Below are 25870 nucleotides of genomic sequence, written 5' to 3' on the forward strand. Positions count from 1 at the left end.
ACAGGCAGTGGGCTTTTAAAGCACTGCACCTTCTCACTCCCCATGTGCAAGTTAGGATGTAGGCACATGAGGGCCTAAAGCACCAGCTCCATTGCATAGAGGGGGAGGTTAGAGCCCTTACTCTAGACATCTCGGCTTGTGTGGAAGTCAGTCAACAGAGAGGAGACTACCTCAGGAGATGCCCAACATGGTTGGGAGCAGTAAAAACTCTTCCTCAGGCAACTGATGCAGTTCTTCCAAAAAAATAAAGCCACTAGAACTTTATCTTCCACACCGTTTGTTTCTGCAGTTGGTGCCTTCCATTAGTGCAGGGGTTCCCAACCTGCGGTACTCCAGACATTGCTGAACTACAACTCCCATCATCCCCTCCCACAATAAATTGTAGCTGGGATGAGGGGAATTGTAGTTCAGTAACATCTGGAGTAACATAGGTTGGGACCTTTGCTCGTTTCAAAATACGGCCCCTTCAAAATTACTTCTGAGGAGGAATTCAGCCTAATGAAAGAGACTAATGTCAAACACATTAAAGGAAGACGTAGAAATCTCATGTTTGCCAAAACTTTTATTTTCATAATGAAGTTATCAGCTTGAGGTTGCATGTCATATTTAGCTCTAGACGATATTCTCTTGAGTAGGAGGGAGGTTCTGTTTCCCATTCAAAGAGTGCTTGCTTAACTAGCAGATGACAAGGTAGTAAAAAATTCTCGTTACTATCAGCATAACTGAATTTCTGGAATACAGAAGTGCTGTAAAACTTTTGTAATAGTTAATGGCACATGCAAGATATACTGCATATTGAGTGCACATTAAATCTCTCTTACAGGTTTTCAAAATTGTAATGTGTTTACTGAAGTACCTTCAATTTCTGACATATTAAAACCAAAGAGCAGTCAAAATGGTGGCATTTTAGAAATTCCATGTATTTGCAAATGATTCTATTTCCATATTGAGCTTCAAAAGCAAACTGCCTGCTCCTTTATTCTCTTTTCCATTATTATATCTGTCAAGGTTATCAAAGCCAGTCATTTTAAAGACTCTTCAATCTCACGTGTTTATTTTCAAGCATTTAAGATTTAAGGAATGAACCAATTTAAATGTTTAATATAGCATATTTGTCTTCCACGGCAAGCTGCTTTGTACAATCAAGTATCTGTGTATTACAAACCTGCCTCCAGAAGTCAAGGGATAATGCTGGAGCAGAACTTTTCCAGGTTGGCAAGACAAATCATTTTGTATACTGCTGCTTCTTTGCATGGAGGAATGAATCTTCAGTACTGCAGTCTTGTCTTAGCAGCAACACCATTCCATAATGGTTATCCCACCCACCCACAGACAAGAAAGCAGCTTGCAGTCTTCCTCTGAGAGTAACTTGGTTTCACCGATCAAGAGAACGCTTCTGGGCAGCTTCACAACACACATTCCTCAGAAGGTTGATCACTGCTCTGGGGTCATCGCTTTTCATTATCGCACTGCCAGACACAATCATATTTGCCCCTGCCTGAAACAGGATAAAGCTTGTTATATTTAACAGGAAGAGGACTGTATGTTGTGCATCTACAGCATTCCATCAGTTTTTATAACATGCTTCATATTCGTCTTGGTCTCCCTTCTACCTTTAAGCCTCTTCTCTCTGTCCTAATTATTGCTGCTTAATGCTTCCCTTGTCGTCCTCTAAAGCTTCTTGTATTTGTTTATTTTTCCTCTACACACACACACCCCTCCCTGGTTCAACCTAAGGTTACCTTTTCTATCTGCGACTTCCCTTCCTTATCTCTGAATTTGCCTTCTACTTGACAACTGACTCTCTCCCTCTGTTTTTACATTCAAGCACCTCCTTAACAAGTATCTGTTCCCCTGGCTTATCCCAGCTGACACTCTCCCCTTTTACTTTTCCATTCCTTCCTGTAAGCAGTCTTGTATTTTATTCTTAGTTTGTAAATCTGAAGACTACGGGTGTGCCCAGGAGGTGGGGGCTCCACACTTATTTTTCTTATCCCTCTGGGGGAGTTGTCAGAAGTGGGGGGGTAGGGTTAGAGCGGCCGATTTCTGTAATAAGGGAAGCCAGCGGGGGGAGCGGTAACCTCTGCAGACAAACAACTCCCCCAGAGGGGTAAGTGTTAAAAAAAATTACATTTAAAACTAAAAAGCATTGCAACCCGGAGGTGGGGAGTCAAGTTCGACCCTGAACAATCAAACCGAACCAGTTCAATGTCAAGCCTGTTTGTACATACCTACTGAAGACCCTTCTGTTTTAGTTGTATACAATGCTTAAAAACAAAGCGCTTTATTATTGTAATATAACAAAACAAACATCATAATAATAACAATTCCACAGGTTTTCATAAACATTTCTAAATGCTGCTTGCTACAATATAAGTAGCAGCAATCCTGGTCCAATTTCCCCAAGCCAGGCTTTGAAACTAATCTCAGAGGCTTGTTAAAACAAATCTTCAAGAAGCAAATTTTACAAGCCCTTGGCTTAAAACCTTGGCAGAGGAGACTTGCCAGTTTCTTCACCCTTTATTTAATGTAATGGAGCATCAAATTATAATGCTTGTACATAGGAACATAGGAAGCTGCCATATACTGAGTCAGACCCTCGGTCCATCTAACTCAGTATTGTCTTCACAGACTAGTAGCGGCTTCTCCAAGGTTGCAGGCAGGAATCTCTCCCAGCCCTATCCTGGAGATGCCAGGGAGGGAACCTGGAAGCTTCTGCATGCAAAGATGCAGCTGCTCTTCCTAAGGCAGCCCCATCTCTGTACTGTATAAATATTTGAAGCCCGAAGCACCTGGAAAACTAGTTACACAACTGCTTTTTGCATCTTACCTCTGCACATTTATGAATGGTGTCAGGCCCTACACCACCATCTACTTCAATATCCAAGGAAGGAAACTGTGTTCTCAGCCAATGAATCTAGTCAGAGCAGAAAAACATTACCAAGTCATACAAGCTGCAGTGTAAGTATGCAAAAAATGGACATGAAATTTCAGTATAAACTTTCTGAACTCAATTTTTTTTAAGTTCCCATGACCCTGCCACATGCACTATTGCTCTACCACAAACAATAAAAAGTGTCAAACATACCTTTGGCATCATATCTTCCATGAACTTCTGTCCACCAAATCCAGGTTCCACTGTCATAACTAAAGCCATGTCTATCTGATTGGCCCAAGGTGCTAGATATTCTACTGTAGTTCCTGGCTTGATGGCCAAACCAACCTACCAAAGAGGAACACAACATGGCTGCACATTAAAAGAACCTCCCTTTTGGTTAGAACTGAGCTTTTTACAAGGCAAATAAGAACACGAGCTTCAAAGTAATTCCCATTGTCACCAGGATATTCCCTGCACTGAAGATGGTGGGGGGAGTGGGTCACCAAAGTGGGAAACATTTCTTGCAACAAGTGCTCTTAGGTAACACTTGCTCAAGCTCATCAAAACCTGCAAGCACTGACCTTACTTTTCCAGGAAGGTAGTAAGTGCTTCCAGTAAGTACTCTTACTAAAAAGGTAACATGCCCCTTTTCCAGTTGTTGCATCCCAAGAGTACAAACACTGCTTCAGCTGCAGTTGCATCATTAGGACACATGGATAATAAAGGTGACGACAGAATGACAGCTGTGCGCTCTGTACAGCTGTATTCCCAAACCAATGTGAGGACATTCTAGGAGAAAGGCAAAGTGGCCCTGTGGGCAAGAGCACAACACTAGGAGCATAGGCAGCTGCCATATACTGAGTCAGACCATTGGTCCACCTAGATCAGTATTGCCCCTACACAGACTGGCAGCAGCTTCTCCAAGGTTGCAGGCAGGAATCTCTCTCAGCCCTGTCTTGGAGATGCCAGGGAGGGAGGGGAATCTCTTAGCAGTGTTCACCATCAAGTTTCCCATTCATATGCAGCTGGGGCAGGCCCTGCTTAGCTAAGGGGACAAGTCATGTTTCCTACCTCAAGACCAGCTCTCCTCCTCAGAGCAGAAGCAACTGCCAATTGGACAAACTCTTAAGCTATAATGGTCAATCTACTCTTTATGGTAGTAATTCCCAAGGAGTATGCTGCCAAACTTCCTAGGGTATTGCAGGAAATTAAAGGCTCCTGCCAGCCCAACATACACAGTCACAGAACAGGCTCTCCCCTGTGCTGCTTATCTGCCTTGCCTCCTCCTAAAGAGTCTCCTTTGACCTCATCTCTGCATTTGCGTCCTCCAATCCGGAATACCTAGAACTGTGACTCACATGTAAACAGAGGGAGTGTGCTCTGCTGGGTGTAGGCACTCTTACAATGTCAAAGTACACTGCAGATTAACTATTCAGTGGCAAAAGATATACAGGAATTTACAAAGGACAGTAAAATAACGGCAGCAGTTGCACAGGTTTTTGTAATGAAACATCTGCAGTTTCTGCTCACCTTCATCCCATTCTCCCTGATATCTTTAATGAGTGCCCCTGGATTGTCTGTGGCTTCTATGTGAAAGGTATATTGGTTAGCACCTGCTACAGCCATTGGTTTCACCCACTGCTCTGGCTTGGCAACCATCATGTGCATATCTGGAAAGAACCAATTAGACCAGAAACATGAATGAAAGGCACTGCATTTACTTTGCCACTACCTCATGAAGACATTCATACAATTAAAAAGCTTGGTAGACAGTCCCAGGATCTAGAATGAAGTCAGGAGCTGTGTCTGGGTGGCAGAAGAGACAGTTTGCCCTACTACCTTTATAGCTGAGCAGTATTTTTTGATCCCTTTAACAATCACGGAGTTAATTCCACACGATCTACACAATCCTAGTAGCTCAGAGTTGTGCTTAAGCAGGAAGGGGACAAAGCAACAATATATCCCAGGTCTGCCATTAATATTAATGGCCAACATGAATGATCTGTATTGGGACTGCTGCAGATGCACAGGCAACCCGATGCTGTTACAAATGAGTGGTTGCACAAGGGACGCTACTGCTGCCGCCATACCCACCGCGGCAAATGGGGATAAGTGCAGTAGCGCTGCTTGCCCAACTGTTCCTTAACAGCGCCAGGACTGCCTGCGCATCCACAGCAGCTCTGATACTTAGGTGCTGGAATGCTGAATATCATGTCAGACAATGTTCTGATCTTACAGAAGATTTGGGTGAACTGGCTTCTGAAAGTTGATGCTGGTGGCTAAGATTTTGAAAAAGAATGTCCACTCTGCTGCCTAAGAACCAACTGGGAGCAGGCAAGTGATTAAAATATGTGATCATGTATTTTAAATTTTAAATATGTTAAAATATCTATTAGACTGTTTAATAGGACATAAACATTAAATAATACAGTTAATAGCTTACCAAAGAAGGGCGGTTGACCCAGCTGCTTCCGAAGGCTCTCTACGACAGGATGGCCAAAAGTGATGTTTGGGACAAAATGTCTACCCAATTGGGAAAAAAATAACTATTAAGATTCCTACTGAATGAATGTTTGGAAGAACTGGGCTCTGTTACAAATGCCAATCAAGTTCAAGTCTGAAGTAGCTTCTGGTTGTGCCTTTGTAGGGCTGCAGGAAAATTTTAGAAGTCTCCCAGTTCAGTATCACAGATTAGCGAGATGTCTGCCATGACAGACATGAGAGTCTGCTGAGGGATGCGCTGTCTGTGCTCACTTGTGTGCATATATACAAATATACGCACAGATATCAGGGCTTGACAAATCTCAGGTGCCAGGGAGCCTGCCTGGCACCTAGACTAGGATATTGAAACAGTTATTTAATCAAATCTTTGTCTCAGTGTGCCTTGTTTCTGTTCTACATATAGTACTTTTATAAGTGATAAAGAGAAGCCCATTGACCCTTCCCTCCCCAATGTCTGTCATTAAGTCCAGTAATTTTATCAAGTGCCCATTGTCTGGCTCCTAGATCCAAACAGAATTTGTCAAGGCCTGGATATATGTTCACACTGCACCACTCTGAATATTTCAACACACTTTAGCTACAAACCTACACACAGTTAGGCTGCCTCGCATCCCATCAACTTCAGTAAGATTTTAAATTGTGTGCAGGACTGAAGCGTTCCCAAACTCCAACAGGACCTACAATTCTCCCTGCATCCAGGAATTTGGTTATGTGATGCAAACCAGACCAGTAGGACTGCTTTTGTACAACTTGGAAGTCTGTTTCCAAAAAGGAACCAGCCAAAAAAAAAAAACACCCCAATAATAAAGCTTGTTTGAGAATAAGGGTCACATTGTAGTCCTGTTCTTCCCTTCCCCACATTCAGTCAATGTATGACTGAACAGTGAAGTTGAAATCTACATCCTTGGTCCTACCCCCTGCACATCCACTAACCTGGCACCAAATATTCAGGGGGAGATTAAAATCTGCTAACTTGGCAAAGAGGCACCTTTTAACGTGGTGGTTCTCTTTATTTAGCAGGGAGAGAGTAACTGGCCCTATCCACCTCCCAGCACAGTACCTCCACTGACTGTTGCTGGTGTCTGTCTATGTTACCGTTTAGATTGTGAGCCCTTTGGGGACAGGGATCCATCTTATTTATTTGTTATTTCTCTGTGTAAACTGCCCTGAGCCATTTGTGGAAGGGCAGTATAGAAATTGAATGAATAAATAAAATTGAGTTCTATGTGCCTAAGTTCTTCCACACAACTGGGAGCCCTTCACATACAGCAATACACGTTCTCATCTTCCACCAAATATTCAGAGTTCAGGACCAGGGGGCAAGATCCTGCTCCCCAATCACCCATTGATTAAACAGGTACAAGGGAAGGTGAGAAGACAGCTCCGTTTTCAGATGAAACTCTGAGGTGTCATCAAAAGGACCGAAAAAGTGTGAGGGGCTGTATGAAGCTTAAATATATGCACTAAGAAGTGCATTTGATGAAGCATATTCCACCATTATAGTTCAGTACATGTTATTAACAACTAATACAAATCATGTATAGCGAAAACTGTAGTAGTTTATTGAAATGTAACATTTTTGAAACATGGAAAGTGTCTGCAGTCTAACCAAAGTGTAAGAGGAAAGAATTAATTAGTAGAGATGTACACGGAATTGACGATGGCCAGTTCGACAGCAGCGTGGTAGCTTTAAGGCGCGGGCAGGGTGCCGCATGTCTCCTGCCAGTGGTGTCTTTAAAATGGCTGGCACAGGGCAGCTGTGTACCTTCTTGCCACCCCAGCCATGGTAATATCGGAAGTGGCCATTATGCTGACCGGGGCAGCAAGGAGGTACACAACCGCCCCACACCAGCAATTTTAAGGACAGCGCAGGCAAGGGAAATGCAGCAGGCGGTGGGGAAGAACACCCTCCCCGCACCTTAAAGACACTACACACACACACACACCTTCGAACTGGCTTGAACGCCGGTCTTTCAAACCAGTTTGGCAGTCTGGGAATAGACTACTGAACCGGTTCTTGCACATCCCTATTAATTAGCTCTTCACTCAGTCCAATACAAGTGTGCAATACTTGACTGGAATGGCAATACTAATATTGTGCATGAGTATAAAGGGGAAACCAATCTTTCAAGATACGTGCCATGAAGCCACCACCACCACCCAGGATATATAAGAGTAACTGGCTCTATCCACCCCCAACACAGTATCTCCAGTGACACTGGTGTCTATCTTATGTTTCTTTTTAGATTGTGAGCCCTTTGGGGACAGGGAGCCATCTTATTTATTTATTATTGCTCTGTGTAAACCACCCTGAGCCATTTTTTGGAAGGGCGGTATAGAAATCGAATAAATAACACCACCAATAATAATAATATATAAAAGTATTACTAGACACCAACATCATTCCCGAGGGATGCAAGCAACCAAGTTACCACTACACCAATGAGAAGCCCACAGACATGCAGCTGGGAAGTGCCATTCTAATAGTCTGCTAGGCACATGCTTGGGTGAGGGGTGCAGGGCGAGAAGAGTACTCGCCTATGCTTCATTCCACACTAGGTACATGTGGAATGTATCTAGTTGACATATACCAGGTATGTGCCTGGCATATAACTACGTACTAAAACTAAACACACTCAAACATTAGAACAGGGCCTTTTTTTTTTTTTTTAATTGCACTATGCAAGCCAGTGAGCCACCTAATGGCACAGTGTGGAAATGGCTTGACTAGCAAGCCAGAGGTTGCTGGTTTGAATCCCCGCTAGGATGTTTCCAGACTATGGGAAACACCTATATCAGGCAGCTGCGAACTAGGAAGATCCTGACAGGCATAATCTCATACTGCATGGGAGGAGGCAATGGTAAACCCCTCCTGCATTCCACCAAAGACAACCACAGGGCTCTGTGGTCGCCAGGAGTCGACACCAACTCGTTGGCACACTTTACCTTTATGTAAGCCAGCATTTCCTTTTCTCTGAATAATTACAACCACAAATAAGCTCAGAGTAGAGCAAGAAACAAACGAAGGGGCGAGTCAGGGGCATAACTACTATTAAGCAAGGGGAGGCGGCTGCCTGGGGGCCCCTACACCTCAAGGGGTCCCCCAGAGACAAGTCACATGACTATATATTGTGAAATGTGTGTATCAGCGAGGGGCCCATTTAAAAATTTTGTCTCTGGGCCCACTCCAGCCTTGTTACACCCCTGGGGTGAGTGTATACACATGCATGTACTGGGCAACAGTGTTTTCTGGAGGTAGCAGTCATTGTAATATCTGCATTAAATGCCAGGGCTGACGATAAGCCCGGAATCAGAATGGTACTTGAAATGCAAGCTCAATAACAAGCTTTTTTCAGAGTAAAAACAAAGTCCTGCAGTCCCTTAAAAAGTGATTTATTGTGGCATACATAATGCAGCTCTTTCATTCAGCCCATTTAGTGCTATGTCCTGCTGCTTACAGTTGGATAGAAAGATATATGCCTGTTTGTATCTGGGCAAGTTTCTTCCTAGGACACAAGAGGGATCTGCAGCTCATGTGGCCCATCAGCGCTTATGCCATAACAAAGACATTGTTGTGGAAGGTGCCTCCAGACTTCTCGTCTGTTGTGGCAGGACGAGCATCCATGGCCACCCCTTTTGGGCACTTTACGGGGTTCTCTCTCTTTCTCTCTAATAGGGGTGAGTCCGAACCGGTCCGGCAGCCATTCTAAGGAATGGCCGAACTGCCGGACCGGTTCGGCCCTGGCTGGTTCGGGTCCGGGTGGGGGGTATAACTTTAAGGGCGGGAGGGCTTTCTTACCCCTCCCGCCTCTTCGCCCCCTCCAGCGCCCGTATTTAACTGAATAATGGGGCACTGGAAACCAGCCGCCGCCACCGCCCCCCCCCCCGAGCAGATTTACATACAAAAGTACCCATAGTAGCCCGCCCGCCAGCCAGCCCTCCCTCCCTCCCAGCTGCCCGCCCGCCCGCCCCCTTACCCAAAGCTTCAGGAGGAAACGAGAGGAGCTACCGAACAGAGCTCCTCTCGTTAGGAAGGCCTCCAGCAGACTGAAGGCGCTTTGCGCGCGTGCGCGCGCCGAAAAGGACGCCAATCGCCGGAGGCCCGGTCTACCCGCCGGGAAAAGGCCGGGTAGACCGGGCCTCCGGCGATCGGCGTCCTTTTCGGCGCGCGCATGTGCACGCGCGCAAAGCGCCTTCAGTCTGCTGGAGGCCTTCCTAACGAGAGGAGCTCTGTTCGGTAGCTCCTCTCGTTTCCTCCTGAAGCTTTGGGTAAGGGGGCGGGCGGGCGGGCAGCTGGGAGGGAGGGAGGGCTGGCTGGGAGGGAGGGAGGGCTGGCTGGCGGGCTACTATGGGTACTTTTGTATGTAAATCTGCTCGGGGGGCGGGGCGGCGGCGGCTGGTTTCCAGCGCCCCGTTATTCAGTTAAATACGGGCGCTGGAGGGGGTGAAGAGGCAGGAGGGGTAAGAAAGCCCTCCCGCCCTAAAAGAAAGGGCCCCCCTTCGGTGCCGGTCCGGACCGTGCACATCTCTACTCTCTAACAAGATCTGGGGGTGGGGGTGTCACTACAGAGACTCCCAGAAAGAAAGCCGACAAGGGCCGACGGCGGCTCTTAATTCTGACCGGAAGGCCGCGCGTGACTCGTGCCTGTCTATTTTACGGCTTCCACGGGTTTTGCTGTCGTGACCAAGAGGCCGTGTGAAAGACGGACCTCACGGAAGCGCCGCCACCTCCCCGGACCCCGCCCCGGGGGGGGAAGGAGGGCTGCCGAGCGCGCTTCGGCGGAGTTACCCGTCCATTACATCCAGGTGCAGATAGTCCGCCCCACAGTCCATCATGCGGCTGCATTCGGCACCCAGCGCTGCCAGGTCGCTGTTGAGGATAGACGGACCTATCCGACACCCGGACGCCATGGCCGACCGTGCCCGAGACCCCGCCGTCTCCTCGAGCCGGAAACGGCCGCGTCACGTGCTAATTCTAGTCCGCAGCAGAGCCGGAATAAGTCACCGTAGCGTAGCCTGATGGGAAATGTAGTTTTTGTGGTCCTCCCACTCTCTGGCTTGAAGTGAGACGCGAACGACGTCCTCCATCAGGCAGCAAAACGGGAAGACCAGGAGATGGGAGAAAGAGCGGGGCTTACAGTTTACGAAAGAGCGAGGTGGGCGCGCCCTTAGGTCACCTCATGTGGCGGGTGAAGCTCGATTGGCTGCCTGGCTGATGGACGGAAGGATGCCTAGCCAATAGGATTCAGCGTCTTCCGGTGGTTTTCCTTGCTCACCCGCCCGCCGCCGATAGTGTGTTTCCCGTTTGGGCGGCGCAGAAGCTCTTCGTGCAATTCGTGGAGGCAATAAACCCGTCCTTGGGTTGTAGCACTGCAGACTGGAAGGCGGGGAAGGTGGTGTTCACACACAGGATGGAATATTTATCTTCGTACCACACACAAAAATAAATCCCACCATTCAAAACAAAACACAAACACGTTTATACGGAAAGCTGGCGTGTCGGGAAGGAAGGAGATAGTCTTGCCTTTTCTCACCAGCTAGTTTGTGTATCTGTGTGTGGTGATTTTGTTTTGTGCTTTGAAACTTTTAGGGTTGCCGTATATTCAAGCTCTCCAAAGCCAGGCACCCTAATTTGCATACGATACTTGCATATGTGTGAGAGTCCCAGGGGCTGCTCTGGCCGGGGGCATTGACTTCTCAATTTCCTGTGGGGTGGGGCACGGCGGGGCCCATAGGAGGAGAGGTCTTGGTGGTCGCAAGCATGGACCCCCCCCCCGCTAAGCAGGTGGGAGACTACACATGTGAGCCCTGTAAGATATCCCCCTTAGGGGATGGGGTCACTGGGCAGAGCACCCGCGTGCCTAGAGCACCCTAGCTTTTCTCCTTGTTATACTCTTTCAGAGAGTGGAAGGACAAAACAGGACTGTGTTGTTGAATTGACTGATGATCTAGAGCATGAGAGCTTGCTGATGCTCCCTAGTGGGAGGGCATTGCCTCCCCCCGGAAATGTGGAGGCCTGGAACCCCTCCCCCTGCCGCCACTGCCCCCACCGAACAGTCTGGTGGAGGCATTACCCCCTCTGGGAAATCCCGGAAGGGGCTTGAGCCCCGCCACCCCCACAAAGTTTACACCCTTGCCCCCAGGATTCTTAGGGGCTCGCTGCCCCCACTCCTGTGCCTCCTCCAACCACTGGACTGGTTTGAGGTTTGGCTGAACTGGGCTGAACCCACCAGTCTAAAGTCTGACCGACACTTAAACCACCTGTGCACACACCTACAGTATTGTCATCTAATAGTTGGAGAGGATCTCTTTTCCTGATCCATTTACCTAAGCATTAAACACCCAGACTTTATATCCCAACACTTTCTAATATGCAAGTTCATTGTATATGTCATAGGAACATAGGAAGCTGCCACATACTGAGTCAGACCATTGGTCCATCTAGCTCAGTATTGTCTTCACAGACTGGCAGTGGCTTCTCCAAGGTTGCAGTCAGGAGTCTCTCTCAGCCCTATCTTCTAGAAGTGGGTTTTTAAAAACCTGATTTAGAATGTAAACGCTACAAACACTGCACTTCACAATACTTGTTGCAACCCGATCACTCTATCACTCTCTTTAAGGAGAAAAAGGTCCCTTTCCATTTATGGGAAACGAGGTGGCGTTTATACCACCAAGTACTACCACTTAATGCGGCTAAGCCATGGCTCCCAAAGGACCAGCAAGAGTGTTCTAAAATCACCTGCAAACAGAAAGCTAGTGAGCTAGGCAAAACATTCAGGGAAACCCATTCACATTTCTTAAAAGAGTGTGTGGTAGCCAAAAGAGTGAGTCAGGGAGTAAGCAAGCTGTTAGAGTGGCCTGATTTGGAAAAACAGACTTGGGAAGAACTAACCTTGGGTTTGAGTGATAGAACCTCTTTTCGAGGTCCCAGAAAGAAACCTTCAAGGAAACGGGACGGAACGGGTGCCCTCATACTAGGGAATTGGAACGTTCCCCTTCTAGTAATCAGGTTAGTAAACCTGTATGTCATTTATACAATGCTCCTGCATAGGAATAGGGAGGGAATATGCGACCAAGAGGTTCACGTGGATGAGTCAGTAAATCTCTTCTGGAAAAGTTTGTATGGTTATGTGCAAAAAGACAAGTGTATCTCTTCTAAACAGCAATGGGACAAATTATAGAAATGGACGTTGGATGTAACCCCCCCGATTACCTGATGTGCCTTGTAATCCCCCATCCCCGAGTTACAGTACTGCCTGCATATACTTTATAACCCTGTGTGTTTCCAAATCCTTGTGTGTAAATCTTTGTAGATATATGATGTACAAACAACCACTATGTATATAATTGTGCTTTGGCAACATACTGTATGCTTCGGTAGTTTGTTGGTTCAATAAAAAAATCTTGTCCTATAAAAAATAAAAATCTCCTATCTTGGAGATGCCAGGGAGGGAACTGGGAACCTTCTGCTCTTCCCAGAGCAGCTCCATCCCCTGAGGGGAATCTTGCAGTGCTCACACTTCTACTCTCCCATTCAAATGCAACCAGGGCAAACCCTGCTTAGCTAAGAGGACAAGTCATGCTTGCTACCACAAGACCAGCTCTCCTCTCCTGATTGTATACATCTGATTAATTAGTTGATTAAGTGCCTTCAAGTCGGTGTCGACTCTTAGCGACCACATAGATAAATTCTCTCCAAGATGATCTGTCTTCAACTTGGCCTTTAAGGTCTTTCAGTGGTGCATTCATTGCTGTCATGATTGAGTCTATCTACCTTGTCTAATAAGCTGTGTGTAGTGCTGTCATGGATTACTCACCAACTGCAAAAGGCCACCAGTGTTCCCTCTAAGGTGTGCACACGCTCACATGTTTTTTGATGTCCGCTCAGCTAATTTATGATCCTGCTCAGGTCAAATCAGGAAGGTCCCACTCTGAATGAGTGTGTGCACACACTGCCTTGATACTGCCACCCAAAACAAAACTCATTTCACACACAGATGAAAAAAATTAGAACACTGACTACCACCCCACTCCATTTTCCAGTACCTGAATATGCTATTTATTGGTTTAAATATGCTAATTTGAACATGCTATTTATAGGTGAAGGTGAAGATTTCAGATAAGATTGGTGAAGATACCAAATCAAAGCTCATGCTGAGGAGCAGTACTGAGTGCATTTTCAGCACCACTGAATTCTGCAATTGACCCTACAAAACTGGTGCTATGAATTAAGGCTTTCATGCTTGAGCCTTGTCATGGCTCAAGAGATAAGAACATAAAATGTAACCCCAAATGATTCCCTTTGAATCATTTCAGCGAGGGAGCATTCATGTGACTTAAAGCAAAAAATTTAAAAACACAAAAAATAATATCTATAGAAAATAAATGAAACTACACTAAGTTTGAGATATTAATAGTGGCAATAGAAGAAAAATACACTGAGAGCTTTTCAGTTAATAGTACAGGACCATGCGCAATAATGCCATGGGATTTGTGTGATGAAAGCAAACCACCTACACAGTTCTCTTCAAAATACCTCAAAGGATAAGAAGAAAAACATGTTGGCGGCCTGAGAATCTGCTCTGACTGTTGTGCGGATCTGTGAAAGTTGTTAATGAATAATTAAATGATAGATAATAAACATTTTGCATAAGTGACTTTTACTACAAGTTTTGAATAAGGTTTTTTGACAAAAATGAACTACCTTACACCTAATTAATATTACAGCATACGAAAAACATTCATAATTATAAAAGGGGGGGTTGCACTTTGGCGTATCACATTATGTGTATTAATTTGCTTCTTCCTAGAGATCCTCCTCTTCTTCCTCTAGCTCCTCATCCTCTGGATCTTCATTCTCCATCATGTTGTCACAGGCATCCTCTTGGTCCTATGTATTTTGCGATGCAGAGAAACACATGTCGCAACAGATCAACCCTGCTTTACGACAGCTCCGTCTTCCTCCCTGGCATCTGGAGGTGATGCATCCACACCTCACACCAACTGAAGTACAGCCTTCGGAGTTGGGAGTTGATCACTCATTATTGGTATCCAGACACCCCCATCCATTTTCCAAACATATTTTTAGCCTACTTTTCAGTAGGCTTATGAGATCACCTGGCATTGTGTGTGTGTGTGTGTGTGTGTCCCGCTACAACTCTGCAATGCCTGGACCAATATGAACCAAATCGGGTACAGTTGTAGGGACACACAGGGACACCTTAACGGTGTAGTTTGTGATCATGTCCCCAATCCAAGATGGCAGATGCGTAAACATTTGAAGTGCAAGTAGGCCAACTTGTGAACCGCCGTAGGGTTCACACAGGGATGCCCCAATGATGTAGTTTGTGGTGATGTCATCCACACCAATCCAAGATGGTGGCTGTGTGAACTTTTGAGGTGCAAGTGTACCAACCTGGAGACTGTCTAAACGATTTGAACCAAATTTGGTATAGTTGTAGTGAGTGACACACAGGGACACTTCAATGGTGTCGTTTGTAATGATGTTTTCCACCCCGATCCAAGATGGCAGACACATGAACATTTGAGGTGCAAGAAATCTAACTTGTGGACCTCGATTTGAATCAAATATAGTCCAATTGTAGAGACAGTGAAAGGAAAGTAGGCTGATTAGTTCTTACTAGAAAAACCTGTTCAGGTAATAGGATTACAAGCTTCATGATCATATCATTATTCCAAATGATTGCTTGATGTTGTGATACATCTCTTGTAGGTGGAAGGCTTTCAGATTGGGCTTGTTTCTTGGTAAACAGCCACCACCTTAACCTATCAACCTGTGAGTTCTGTGTACGAGGCAAGTAAAACTGACATATAAATTCCTCAAGGGCAGCAGATGTACCATCGTTGGGGAGTAAATCCTTCCCCAGGCTTGCAAGTGCATTTACAATACAATCATTGGTTTTGCTGATGGTTTATGACAATCCGGAAGTTTAGTGATTGTACTTGGGAGTTTCTTCAGTGAGTGGTTTTCAGTTTATTATTTATGGTCATTGACCAAATCATAACACAAGTATACAACACATACACAATTTAATTTCCCTTCATAACAGTCAGGGAAGTATGCACTCTAAAGGCAATATAACAAAACTTTGCTACTGTATTAGAGACAGAGGAGACCCTATCTGAAAGTAGAAAATTTACTAAATGATCATCGGATTGGCCTGGCAATCTGGACAGTATAGGAAAAATTAAATGATGTTTGAACTCCTGATAAAATTTACAATATAATTAAACAGGAGCTACTGTTTCAACTTCACCGGAATCACAATGACACAATCGAGCCTCCAGGGGGAGATGTTGAAATCTCCCAGTCAATAAAGCAGATGGAAGAGCATTTAATCTGGCTCTTGAAAGAGCCCATCGAAACTTGCTAAAAGTAATGTTGTACAGATATGAAGCAGGAGAAAGACCAACCCTGGTCTTTATAACTTTATAAAACTCGGGCAAACAAGCCCAATCGTTTTGAATCTCAATGTCTTCTAATCTCTGACAGACTACTCTTTTAGCACTCACTAAGTTCAGTTCCAGTAACAGCTCAGGAGATAATCCCTTAGAAAAAAGTTTATTGATCACTGTTAGGCACCAGGCCAGCTGTGGGTCCATCAAGAGAAACATGGGAATTACAGATGTATTTCACATTACAGATGTATTTCACATCAGTTACAGATGTATTTCACATTACAGATGTATTTCACATCAGTTCACAGATGTATTTTTAGCCAATAATAAATAACTTGAAGCCAGGCCCGCACCTCTACCCTTAGTAGGCCAGCCTCTGTGCGTATAACTACACTGGCGGTACATCTCGATGTGCCAGAAAGAGCTCTCAAAAAACCTGTCTGTATGCTCTCTAAAGCAGCAAAATCATTGTAAGGGCCTAACTGAACACCATGCAAAAGTTCAGGTATTACTTTAGCTGAGTACAATTTTAAGGCTGCAGGAATAAAACCACCACCCTGAGCATGGTGAAATCTCCAAATTGCTACCGCGATATGTCTTGCCGTCTTGGAAACCATTTTAACATGTGCAGATTTTCCACCGTTTTGCTGGAAAACCAGTGAGTGGTTTTGAGTTCTCCCAGTTATCTCAGTTACTGGTGCCTCATCTTCAGCCTCACACCTCTGATATATAGCCACTGCTGTTCCATGAACGGTTTGTTTACCATCGGGCATATCTTTAACAAAATCAGTATTGCCTATTGCAAAGAATATGAATCTTCCTTCAACTACATCAGGAGGCAAATAGATGTCATCATTGACCAGCATTCTTTCTACAACAGTTGTAGCCATCTGTGCCTCAAGTCTTAAAATCCTGTTATAGTCAACACACAAACCAAACTGATGCAACATGTTGACAAGCTTCTTGCTTCGAAAAGCTTGGTGAACTGCTATTGCAATTTCCATTTGTTGAGGCATTTCATGGGTGAATCTTAGAGTCGGTGATTTATGTTTTGGACCTGGTCCTGGGACAGAAACAAAGACACTGTAGTCTGAGCTAAACTCATGGCATGCTGGTTAACTTCACAGTCTTTATTTTCTGTGGATAGACTTGTTTTTGGTCCGTTGAGAACCCAACGGAAGAAGCTATACAATTCATTCGGAACATTCCGATCTGTAACTTCTGTAAGTGAACCAGAAAATACTCATCTCTCTGCTTTCGTAATAATTTTTTGTAGAATCTTAGCAGCATCATAGAATATTTTCATGTCATTTCCATCAGCATTGAGATGAGCCCCTGGTGGTGCAGTGGTAAAACTGCCGCCCTGTAACCAGAAGGTTACAAGTTTGATCCTGACCAGGGGCTCAAGGTTGACTCAGCCTTCCATCCTTCCAAGGTCGGTAAAATGAGTACCCAGAATGTTGGGGGCAATATGCTAAAATCATTGTAAACCGCTTAGAGAGCTCCGGCTATAGAGCGGTATATAAATGTAAGTGCTATTGTTATTGCTATTGCTCTCTTCTGCTAACTGAATTGTAGCATCTCTTAAAATTTTGATAAAAACATGTTCTGATTCATTCACTCATTTTGTTTTATGGAATTCTACACTTGTTATATTATGCTGTATAAGTTGCTTTGTTTTTTTGCAGCTGGGATGGCTGTCCACATTATTTGCCATAAGGATTCCTGTGTATGCCTCTTGAAGTTGAGCCATTTGTTACATGTGTTGCCCAGCACCATTTGTGGTATTTAATGTCAATAGCATGTGCATCTTGAGGATCAATGGATGTACAAAGTTTGACAAGCAGTTCTCATTCCCACTTCTTTCAGCTGCATCTTTAGGTGGCTGACCAGCATTTTCTGTAGCAATTAAATGCAAAGGATTCTTCTTGTAACCTGGTCCATTCTCACAAAAGAAACACAATTCCCTTTTGTAAGGTGATAATCGAGATCGAGTGAAGGTATTGCTTGACAGTATTGGGTCTTCCTCCTCAGTATTCGGTTTTATCTTTTTTTCATATTGTTCTTTGGTACATTTGAGCATTTTGATATGAATAGTCTCTTGATAACATTTTCTATGCCACGAACATCATTTTGCTTGAAGATCATCGCGGTGTCTACTAATCTCAGGAAAACCTTTGTCTCCATACTCAGCACACTCCCTGATAAAGCTCAGTAATTTTTCATAGGATAAAGCAACAGGCTTCTCCACCAATGCTGCATTTGTCTGTATCTGACAGATGATACAAAGCGAGTAGTTATTGTCATATCTTGCTACTTTAGCTCCACAGACTTCAGGGTGGGAAATGCCTTCTGTTGTTAATCAATGAACAACAGTCTCAACAATATTTAAGTGGCTCTGAGGATCTGAAACACACAAAACCCACAAATTGACAACTATACCAAAACAAATGTGTACACATCAAAAACAATCTCACACCCTTATCTAGGGAAATGTCATGATCAGCTGGTGTTCAGCTGGTTTCCACAACACGCAACTCCCCCACCCCAACCTCTGATAATGTTGAATTGCATTTTTATGTTATGAAGAGAGTTAAATCACTGCCTAACTGTGGTTAATTACGTTGTTGGTTTAACAGACATGAATATAGCTTTTGTATTATAGAATACATAACAAATTAACTCTCTAATGAGGGATTATAAAAAAACAGAGTAGATTCTCAGACTGCCAATTTTTTCTTTCTTGTTTTTAGAGGTATTCTGAAGATAATTACATGTGGTTTGCTTTCATCACAAAAATCCCACAGATTTCCAAATCATTGTATATGCTCCCACACTATAAGGCTACTATCCTACACACACACACACACACACACACACACACACACACACACACACGATAAAATCTGATTAAAACCAATCATACTTACTTCTTAGTGAACTCCCCCCATAGGGTGTAGTACTTGGTTCAGGCTAGTGGGTGTGGTCAAGTAGAGCTACTCTGCTGTGAGTAGACCTCAGAAGGAGATAATGGATGGATGTCTGATCATGAGACAGAAGTTTAACCAGTCTTCCATCTAAGGTGTGCACCTGTGCATGTACACACAAGTTTTGATGTCTGCTCAGTTAATTTTAGAACCTGCTCGGGAAGACCCCACTCTGAATACATGTGCATGCACACTGCCTAGATATTGCCACCCAGAACAAAACTCATTCTGCATACAGATGGGGGTGGGAATAGAGAGAACACTGGCCCTAACCCCCAGGGCTCTAATTCTATCTATCTATCTATCTATCTATCTATCTATCTATCTATCTATCTATCTATAGTTTTATATATGTTGCAAAATGGTGTTCCAATATAGCCTTGGAGCACAGGCTGCTCCTCTCATGGGGCCCTCTATCACCCCCCTTTCCCCTCGAGCCCTCCTTCTGTTGGCAGCTCCTCCTGTTCACTGCTGAAGGCATCCACCCACCTGTCTCGCCCACCTCTTCTACCTCCTCTGGACTGCAGGGTGCTCTAGCTAGCCAAAGCTTCTGGCGGTCCAGAGGAGGAGGCAGCCAGTGAGGCACCTGGTTCTGCATTAATTGCTGCGATGCCTCCTCTTCTCTTTCTCATTAGCTGATCTGGCGATGAAGAAGCAGCAGTAGCAACAGAAGTGACAAAATGGGGGCAAGGGGCAGAAGGAGGCGCAGTGGCAAGGCAGAGGCTTTGTGCTGGTGGCTGCCGCTGCCGCTGCCACTCGAAAAGAAAATGTTCATTTATTGAAGAGGGGCCTCCTCCAACCTTGTTACGCCACTGTAGCCAACGCCTATGATTGGGAGGGGGCTGGAAGCCTATAGGAACATACATTTCTGAAAACATAATGGAATATTTGTAGACAAGTTTAATTATTTATATATATCCAAACATTAAACTATTTCAATCTCTTTCATAAACATAATTCAGACATCTCTATATTATTATCTTATCCATCTTTGGTTATTTGGCACACATTGCAGATCTATAACATTTCATCTCCATAGGCTTTGCACCCATCATTTTAAACACTTCCATCTTTTCAGTAGGGTTTCACATTTCTATTAAAAATTAATCTTAACTGATACAAATTAATTATATGATATATTTTACCTCATGGTTCATACAAACAAGTCTTTCATAAGAGCCCCTCATTTTCAGATAATTTATCTTAATAGTTAACTTGGCAAAACAGCCCTTTCTTCACTTCCTATATGTAGCATATATCAGTAACATTCTCGTGACTGCCCTGAGATCATATACTAACTGTATGTCCGCTGTTATTAATGGTTGTAGAGACTTGTGCACTATGTACTTTTATTTTCCCTTAACATATATTTTTATACATTCTTTGGCAATGGAAGTGTCAACACAAATTGTATTAAAGCTTAACAATTTGGACAAATCTTTACAGGGAATGCTCTATTTTAGACATTTGGTGGGGGGGCAGTCCACATGTAGATAGCACTGGTTGAATTGGACTTTTAATGCCAATTTTTAAAATATATATACATTTGTTAAATTCCACAGCAATTAAATCCAATTTAAGTCGAGACAACTTTTCTTCAAAATCCTGGCAGCAGCATTCTTAAAAAACATTCCTTGACTTTCCTATACACGCATGTACATACAAATACACATACAAATATACTTTAACATTTAGCACAGCTAAGGTCACATTTTTAAAAAACAAAAAAAGACACAAATGCACATATGATGATCATAATCATAACAATACAATAATGCTCCCTTTCTACAAAACTGGACTAGGTTTGGGCACTGCATGTAAAGCTATTGGGAGGCACATATTGAAGAGGGGATTTACAGTAAACTTCAGGAGTATGGCTGCAATCTCATAACTTGATACCACAGTATTTTAGAAAGGGAGACTGTGGTTTTCAATAATATCAACAAGTTAATGTAAAAAACTGAAATAACTTTACTCAACAATGACAGACACCTTTTTTAAACAATTTAGACATTTGTTGAACTTTTACGTGCACGTAAGGCCTCTAACACTAAGTAAGCAGCATAGTTTTTCTTCACAGCAGAAATATATTTGTCACTTATCAATATACTGGAAGAAAGCACAGATTCTGTTAAGAATATATTTGTATGCACCTCTAGCACAGTGCAACTGATACAAAAGAAAATACACAAAAACCCAGACGTGCTCAGTACCTCAGTAAATTGCCTAAGCGAGCAGCAACAGCCCTTTTGGGCTACCAGATTTATGACATTTTAAAGTAACATCATTTTTAGCGGGGAGGACCCTTCACAATAGGCATATTTTTGAATTCTCATTATGGCTTACTAAAATGGATTCAGTACCTTACAACAGATAATGATAAAGGTATTTGATTTCATAAGAACAGGTTTTGGATATAATGAATCACAGTATCTCCTGTTCTTAAAATGTGATTTTGGACTTTTCACAGACACAGATAAATGCTTTCTTTATCTAATATACAATGTCATTATTGAAAACATTTTTGTAAACATCTCTGTATAATACAGAGATATGCTTGTTGGCTACACTGTCAGTTTCTTATCATTTTCACTCAATATGTGAAATAAAAGAAATATAATCCCTAACCATAAGCAAAGAAAAGCTCAGTCTGAAATGAGAGAAAGGATAAGTTATATCTTAAATTAATGTCATACTAATGGAAATATTTAATCTGTAGTTCAGGTAACCAACTTCACATGTGATGCCCAAGCAGAAGAGATTGCAACATGCTCTACTGCAGAGCAAAGAGTACTGCTGTTGTGATTCTGAGATAAGAAAAAAAAAATAGTAAAGTTTATTTGTCTGCCAGCAGGTTGGTACATTTAACATTGTATCACACTGCGGCGTTTCTAATGCATTTAAGCATGCAGAATATAAAAGAACCAAAGTGACACACACCATTACATTCTCTGTGAAAAAAGAGCACACCATAGTGTGGTGTAGAGGCTTAATTGGTTTAAAGTGACATAAGTTATGCAAATTAGTTTCTTAATGAGAATGGTAGCTATATGTTTTGATTATGCCATACCTGCATAGTTTCAGAAGCCATTTCTATTCATGAATATATATACTCTAAACGTAGCCTCCCAAACCAGGCTATTTTGATAACCATACATATGGCTGGCACAACAAATCCATTTTAGAAACCTTAAAACATGAATCAAATTAATATGCATAATCATATTGATGCCAGAATAAAAAAGGTTATGAGTTTCTTGAAAATTAACAGTTACATTCATATTTCATTTAAATTTAAACTGCAGATCTGTCATGGTTTGGGATGAATAAGCTATATATATATGTATTTCCAAAAGAGTTGTAACTGATAACAATTAGGTTTTTTCACACAGAGAATCACGTCTAATTGCAGATTAATATATGTGTACATGGAAATAAATATTTTTTCATATTGCATACTCTTAGTATGCAGAAATAAGTATTCCCTACAATATCAGCTCCTGATCAATTTGTAATGGAAACAAGATTTATATATATTTACAAATACAAACACAGCAGATTGATATATTAGATCCACACACTTTCCCCCTGTTGCTTGATAATAAGGTTGCTGAACATTCTGAAGCAAAATATTTAGTAACATTTACTTTATTTGCAGAATATTTGCCCCAACTGTCCACATTAGTGCATAGTATTAACAGTCTTCCATTCACTAGTCTACATTTAGCTTTTCAGGGAGTAAAACAACTTATAGGTTTATATCTCAGAGTGTGCAGTTGCAAACAAAGGACAGAAATAACTCAAAATCTCACTCTGATCTTTATCTGCAGTTTGATCTTCTGATACTAATTGGGACACATGTAGTGAGAACGCATCCTGCAGCTCTGCAGTTATATTATAAAAATAAACTTTAGGATACTATGTTAAAGTGGCCAACCTCAAAAAAGGGCTTCTTTTTTCTTTTCTTTATTTCCTTGCCTAGTTTTTGTTAATGTAATTTGTTATACTGAAGAAACTGGGGAGTACCATACTGAAGAATCTGAGGAGTGCAGACTAAGCTGTTGTAAATTAATTCTGTGTCCAGGAAGATTTCAATTTTAAGTCACTCCTCTGTCTTATGATCTGCCCTGAGTCCAACTAGATCTGTCCAAAGGCGTGGCTTATTTTGTAAAATATATTGTCCCACATGTACTACACAGAATACTAGATGCATTCCCTAGTGCATATAAAGTGCTCTTTTAATTACTTACAGACAAATATGAAGACTAGAGGAATTTCTCTCTTTCTTCAAATGTACTGCTGTCTCCCTCTGTCCTGAGTCAAACATGTGACTCATCAAGGTCAACATCCGTCTGCCCCACCTCAACATGCGTGAAGCTGAACTGTCTAGAAAGAAGGGGATTCTCCATTCCATTATCCTCACTAATGTGAAGGATAGTGTCTCCATGCTGTAATAAGCTAGTGGTCTCTAGGCCTGTAAAGTCTTCACTGTCAGAAAGCTGCGTGGGTGGAGGTGTACTGTGTGCTTGAGCTAACTTCGGGTCTGAATCCTCCTCTGGTTTTTTCTCCTTTTCAGCAGAAAGCATCTCACTCTGGAAAGAAGAGAGTTTACACTCAGGCTACAACTTATGGGAAGAATAAGAAAGGATCATGCAGAGTAAAGATACTTATATATTTGGTTACAAATCAACAGTAAATTGCAACTGGCTTTAAACAACCATCACCTCTTAAGAGGCTCTACAGCCTTTAAAAACAATGCAACGTTCCACAGAAGCAGGACCCAGGCGTGAAATTCTAGATACTCGGCTTCCAGGCCTTACTCATATCTCTTCTCCCCACCAGGGCTGCTGACAGTGGGGGAGGCAGCAGGGGGCTGGTAGGGAAGACATCACACCACCTATCTGCACCTGCCTGCTTTTAGCTGCCCTCCGCTTTGCTGTCACTGTTGCAGTGAGGCCAACCACGTGTAGGCCTCAAGCATCTCCGTGGAGAGGCTCCAGACCAGCGCTTTATTAGCTGAAATACACTTCTGCTCCGGGACTCCTTTTCAAAGGAAGAGTGAGAGGCTGGAGTGGAGGAGGGGGATGCTGCTGAAGAGGATGCTGCTGGGGGTGGGTCTGGGACAAGGAGGTGGAAGAGTGGGAGAAAAATCTCCTCAGCACATGAAGCAAGGGGGGCAGCAGCCCACCACACACCTTGCTTCCACACAACCAAAAATGGAGAGCGCATACAGTTCCCAAACCCAGGTAGAACACCATTTTTGATTGCGTGAATGACCTCAGTGAATAAGAATGTACCACAACTACTCTTAAGACACGATCGAGGCGGGTCTCACAATGGTGAGACCCGCCTCCAGAGGGTTTGTGGGGCTAAGCCCGCTCTCCCCACAGATGATCATTGAGCCCTCCCCAGGCAGCCGGATTGGCCGCCCACACAACTGCCGGCTCCGTCACGGAGCCAGCAGGGGATGCGGGGATCGGGGGCCGCGTGGCCCCCAGAAATTCCAGCATGCTGTGTGCGAGTGCACAGAGCATGCTGGATAGACCCCCAAGCCGGGAGGCTGCTTTTTAGCCTCCCAGTTGGGGGGTCTCCTCATGAGTTGCTACGGTGCGGTGTTGTGCCGTGGCAACACACGATCGTAGAGCCCAGGTTAGCGGAGTGCTCGCTCCGCTAACCTGGGCTTAGGGGAGGGCTCTGTAAGCGGGTAACCTGCTTGAGAGCAACCAGGTTCACATGTGAGCCTGGTGGTTCTCATGGTTTCCAGAAAGCAGGCTAGGCTCCCTTATCTCACTTTTGGGCGATCATGAGAATCGCCTCAGTGGGTTGGTTTAGATGTAATGAAAGCCCATGATTTGTGTCCCAGACATATAAGCAAACCATGGTTTTTGTAGTTTTCCTCTTCCCTAAAAATCCCCAGACGACATTCCAAAAATGTCCTGCAAGGGTGAAAAAACATCCCAAACCTTGGCTGACCAGAAATGCCAAACCACATTCACCCAAACTGTGATATGCCAATCAGCTTCAAACCATGTTTTTAGATCCTGGCTTGGTAGTCACCACACACAAGCAATGGTTTGTCATACAGTACTGATTCAGATATCACAACAAACGATGATTTTATTTTATTCCTTAAATCAGAACCAATGCAACGAGAAAATAAATGGAAAACATGTATGCACAGAGAAATACAGAGAGCCTCTTCTCACAAGCAGTGAGAAGGGCTTGCGGGCGGGCTGCGGGGTTAAACCTACCTTCCCCGCAGACAATCGTCTCCCCTTCCCTGGGTGGGTGGATTGCCTGCCCAGATGAGCTTGGCTCTCCCAGCAGCTCCAAGGGTCAGGGTGCTGGGATGCACCGCTGTGTGTCGTCCCACCCCCTAGAGCTCCAGTAATGCACCGTGCAAGTGCGCAGTGCATTATGGGAACCCCTCCCCCATTCCTGAGTGCCAGCACTCGCTCCCTTAACCTTGTTTTACTGTGTGGCTAAATAGGCAGGTTTGCCATCGTGGAGCCACTGGGATCGGCCCAATCCTGGTGGTTCACATGGACGTGCAAAACCGGGCTGGGCTCCCTTAGCCTGGTTTTGCACGCGTGTGTGAATAGCCTCAATATGTGCTTAACAAACGTTAGCTAGTAAGTTCCATAGAGAGGAATCACATGCTTTCTACATTCTCCAGTGAATTACCTGACTAGTCACTTGACTGTGGAGATCGGCCACAATAATGGCAGGTGAGGAAGTCAGAGCAGGTTTATTTGTGGCTTCTTGTTTGCCACCTTCCGTAGGGCTGCTCCTTTTACTGCTTTGTTGCTGGGCTGCTGTAGGTGCTGGCTCAGGAGTTGCGGTTGATGCTTCTGACTGAGTTTCAGTGAAGGTCACAGATCGCTTTTGATCCACTGCAAGATTAGACCATAAGCAAGCATACACTTTCAGCATAAAGCTAAATATGTCTTACACAGTGGACATGTTAAAGAATTCCAAGTCTTATATGAAAGGAGGCCAACCAGCAGAATTTAGGAACCCCTTCAAAAGATTTTGCTTCTTTGTTTGGCATCTTCTCATATTGAACATTATCTCTATAGAATTA

General features: G+C 43.8%; 2 protein-coding genes across 17 annotated transcripts in view; both read right to left on the reverse strand.

The window, feature by feature from the left end:
- Positions 1-544: 544 nt before the first annotated feature.
- On the reverse strand, positions 545-10520 carry LOC128339527 (ribulose-phosphate 3-epimerase). 6 transcript variants are annotated; one of them, XM_053283604.1, is made up of 6 exons: positions 10386-10520; positions 5322-5401; positions 4409-4548; positions 3089-3223; positions 2831-2917; positions 545-1498 (listed from the first exon to the last, which is right to left on the reverse strand). In XM_053283604.1, the coding sequence occupies exons 1-6, from the start codon at positions 10466-10468 to the stop codon at positions 1376-1378; spliced, it is 648 nt and encodes a 215-aa protein (XP_053139579.1). In that variant the 5' UTR covers positions 10469-10520; the 3' UTR covers positions 545-1375. The 6 variants fall into 6 exon arrangements, with proteins under 6 accessions (XP_053139579.1, XP_053139578.1, XP_053139581.1 ...); XM_053283603.1 differs by lacking the exon at positions 10386-10520 and adding an exon at positions 10170-10358; XM_053283606.1 differs by lacking the exon at positions 10386-10520 and adding an exon at positions 10181-10319.
- Positions 10521-19668: 9148 nt separating this feature from the next.
- Positions 19669-25870, reverse strand: part of LOC128339530 (protein unc-80 homolog) — a 254357-nt gene continuing 248155 nt past the window's right edge. For all 11 annotated transcript variants that reach the window (XM_053283625.1, XM_053283624.1, XM_053283622.1 and 8 more), the window contains 2 exons: positions 25471-25679; positions 19669-23378 (listed from right to left, as the gene is read on the reverse strand). In XM_053283625.1, the coding sequence (XP_053139600.1) occupies positions 23106-23378; positions 25471-25679 (482 nt within the window). In that variant the 3' untranslated portion in view covers positions 19669-23105. The remainder of the gene's footprint in view (positions 23379-25470; positions 25680-25870) is intronic.

Source organism: Hemicordylus capensis, chromosome 1, assembly GCF_027244095.1.
Source record: "Hemicordylus capensis ecotype Gifberg chromosome 1, rHemCap1.1.pri, whole genome shotgun sequence".
In the NCBI taxonomy this organism is placed as follows: domain Eukaryota; kingdom Metazoa; phylum Chordata; class Lepidosauria; order Squamata; family Cordylidae; genus Hemicordylus; species Hemicordylus capensis.

Excerpts from the sequence above, each read along its gene's own strand:
- LOC128339527 (XM_053283603.1), bottom strand. The coding sequence starts at position 10,291 with ATGGCGTCCGGGTGTCGGATAGGTCCGTCTATCCTCAACAGCGACCTG. Across the intron at positions 4,549-5,321 it reads GGGTCAACCGCCCTTCTTTG|ATATGCACATGATGGTTGCC; the intron begins GTAAGCTATTAA and ends GGTTCTTTCCAG. Across the intron at positions 2,918-3,088 it reads TGGAAGATATGATGCCAAAG|ATTCATTGGCTGAGAACACA; the intron begins GTATGTTTGACA and ends TGCTCTGACTAG.